Source organism: Apaloderma vittatum, unplaced genomic scaffold (genome assembly GCF_000703405.1).
Source record: "Apaloderma vittatum isolate BGI_N311 unplaced genomic scaffold, ASM70340v1 scaffold27008, whole genome shotgun sequence".
NCBI lineage: Eukaryota > Metazoa > Chordata > Aves > Trogoniformes > Trogonidae > Apaloderma > Apaloderma vittatum.
The window spans coordinates 5,809-8,893 of record NW_009729457.1 but is presented as its reverse complement, the minus strand read 5'-3'; the positions used below and the strand labels follow the sequence as shown (position 1 = coordinate 8,893).

Genomic DNA, 3,085 nt, shown 5'->3' with positions numbered 1-3,085 from the left:
GGCAGCAGGAGCTCTCACCAGCTGCAGTCTGGCGGGGTTGGGATCACAGCGATTTCCGCAGCCTAGGATTGAGAGGTGTGAGGGTCACCTGAGGAGAGCACGGAGGAGCTCACGGTACCTCCTTCCTCTTCCTCAGGGACTGTGTGGAGTGCAAGAAGTTTGAGCGAGGAGAGCTGGTGAAGCAGCAGTCCTGCGGCCGCATGTGCCGCGACGAGATCGAGACGGTGCAGGAACTAAGTAAGAGAGGAGACCCAAACCCCTGCCCTTAGAGCACGGAAAGCCGGGGGGGGCTGCGTATGCCATCCGCTTCCCCTCCGCTTTTGCATCCCTCCTGCACGGGGGACTCTGAGCCTCTTGCTCTGGCAGGTGACAGAGGCAAGGATGCCGTGAACTGCACCTACAAGGATGAGGACGACTGTGTGGTGCGGTTCCAGTACTATGAGGACTCCAGTGGCAAGTCCATCCTCTACGTTATCGAGGAGCCAGGTAAGACCTGGCTGCTGCAGTTGGGCTGGGTGGGGACCACAGATCCCCCAAAAGCAGGGCCACAAAGGCAGCTGCCAGCTCTCCCTATGGCTGGCCCCCTAGGGCTGCCTGCCCCTGGCAGAGCTGCAGCACACTCTCCCCAGCCCCCGGGTTGGCTGCAGAGCCCCGGGCAGTGTGTGGGGATGAGCAGGGTGGGTGCTGGGGTTTGCACCGGATCTTGCCACCCTGGTTTACCAGCACGGTGTTGACGCACAGCCGGTGAGCAGGGGTGGTGTGAGTGCATCAGCCGGGCTGGTGGTTTGAAGATGAAATTCCACCAGCCCAAGGACTTGGTGTCCTGTGTCAACCCAAACTACAGATGGCACCTGTGATGCCCTTGACCTGGACTGTTCCAGGCTTGGGTGCAGACCTCCACCCTAGCAACAGGAGCTCAAGGATCTCAGCACATGCACCCCAGGGATGGGACCCTACTTTACAGAGCCTGGTGTGCTTGAGGGTGGAGGCTCCTGCTCCCTAACAGGACAGGATGTGGCCTTCCTGAGACCAGAGCAGCTCCCTGTACTCATGGCCAGGCAGCCCCATTATTATGCTTTTAAATGCCCTGAGGGTGCAGATTCCCAGCTCCAACCTTGCCCTCCTCCCTCTGCCAGACTGCCCGAAGGGGCCAGACATCCTGGTGGTCCTGCTCTCGGTGACGGGCGCCATCCTGCTCATCGGCCTTGCCGCCTTGCTCATCTGGAAGCTCCTCATCACCATCCACGACCGCCGGGAGTTTGCCCGCTTCGAGGAGGAGAAGGCCAGGGCCAAGTGGGACATGGTGAGGGCCAGCGAGTTGGGTTCGCTGGGCAGGAACCCCTGAATCCCACCGCCCCTGGGTTGAGTGGATCCAGGTCCCAGGAAGAGAGCCCAGTTGCTGTCTGTGGTCCCAGAGCATGGTCCAGCTTGTCCCTTCGCTCTCTGAAGCATGGCACGGTGTCGCAGGCAGGACTCGGAGTGCCTCTTCCAACCTGGGCACTCATTGCCCACTGTGGTCCCAGGGGCTGTGGACAGGCCACAGCGGATGTCCCAGATGATTTTCCTACCTCCGGCACATCCCAAGCACCTGCCACCAGTGTGACCCTCTTACTCACTGCCCACACCAGTGTTTCCATCCCATGAGTGGGGTGGAAGGTCCCTCCTGCCATGTGATGCTGGAAGGGCTGAGGCACCCGGAGCACAAGGGAGGGGGCTGGGACGGCACTGGTGCCTGTCCCCCACCTCTCCTCCACCTCGCCAGAGGGAAGGGGTGGAGTGGGAGAGCATGGTTTATTCAGACCTCTGCTCCTGCTGCCTTTCCTCTCCTCCACAGCAGCTTTTCCTTGCTTTCCCCCGTGAAACCTTATGGGGAGCTGTTAAACTGTGCAGACAAAGCCTTGAGCAAAGACATGGATCCACCACTCAGTGCTGAGATGGTGCCTCAGTTTCCCCAGCTGTAAAGCAGAATGAATGCTGATGCCAAGCACAGAGTGATGATGCCCTTTTTCCTCCTCCTTCTTCCAGGGTAACAACCCTTTGTACAAAGAGGCTACATCTACCTTCACCAACATCACGTACCGCGGGAACATGTAAGGATGCCTCATCCAGTGCCGGCTGTAGGATCAGTCGAGGATCTGCGGGATCTTCTGGAGTCCAGTTTACAGAAGAGCTTGTGTGTGTCTGAGTGTATGAGTGTGTCTGCGTGTAATTTAACAATCCCTCGACTGCCTCCAAAGCCCTGCTGTCTGTCACCGCACTGGAACCGCGGGGACGTGTTTTCCACAGCAACCTTCTCATCCTTACCTCGGCGGGTCGCCTTGCAGGAGCCGGCGGCCCCTCCATACACTGAACGTGGAGAAATGGGACTTTCTCTGCCTGGCCAGTCTGTGAACTGTTCGGTGCTCATCTGGCCAAGTGGATTTTGGGAGCGGCTGGTCAAACCGAAGGCCGAGCTGCGCTCTCCTCTGTGGCCTGTGCTGGTGAAGCTCTGTCTGCTCAGAGTCCCCTCATGCACTGGACAGATGTGGTCCCCCTGGGTCCAGGAGCCACCTCCTTGGGGGACAGGGCAGCTACGCTCGCTGCCAGCAGGCAGGAGCCATCGTGCAGCTTTGTGGGTTGAGGACACCCCTTCAAGCAACCTGGTAGCCTCCTGCTTCATGCAGCCACACATTTCTGGTGCTGCTGTGCCCCCGCATCACAGTGCTCTTCCTCATTCCCTCCACGTGTGCTCTGTTTGCACCACCAGTCAACTCTCTGTGTAGCATCAGCTGTGCTGGTCCCAGCTGCAGCCTGGCTCATCCCCTGAGATGATGCTGAGCTCCTTGTGTCCCCCTCCACTGTCCCCAGCCTGCAGAGGGTGATGATGCCTGTTATCCCTTGAGCCTGGCCACCTCTCTGCCTTCTCTGTGCATTTTTTGGCCTGCATAGCTGCACCCATGCTTGATTTTCTGTGTAGCTCAAGGTTCCTGAAGAGCAGGCAGTGTCCCGCTGCCTGGGGCTGTGTGTCACCTGTGGTTTGTCCTGTGGGCAAAACCAAAGCGCTGTCCTGGTTCTAACAGTGCTGCTGCCCCAGCCAGAGCATCGT

At 59.2% G+C, this 3,085-nt stretch overlaps 1 protein-coding gene across 1 annotated transcript in view; it reads left to right on the top strand.

The window, feature by feature from the left end:
• Positions 1–2,094, top strand: part of ITGB3 (integrin, beta 3 (platelet glycoprotein IIIa, antigen CD61)) — a 19,114-nt gene extending 17,020 nt beyond the window's left edge. Inside the window, exons 12-15 of the mRNA XM_009874452.1 lie at positions 97–237; positions 367–486; positions 1,137–1,303; positions 2,026–2,094. Of these exons, the coding sequence (XP_009872754.1) occupies positions 97–237; positions 367–486; positions 1,137–1,303; positions 2,026–2,094 (497 nt within the window). The remainder of the gene's footprint in view (positions 1–96; positions 238–366; positions 487–1,136; positions 1,304–2,025) is intronic.
• Positions 2,095–3,085: the final 991 nt, after the last annotated feature.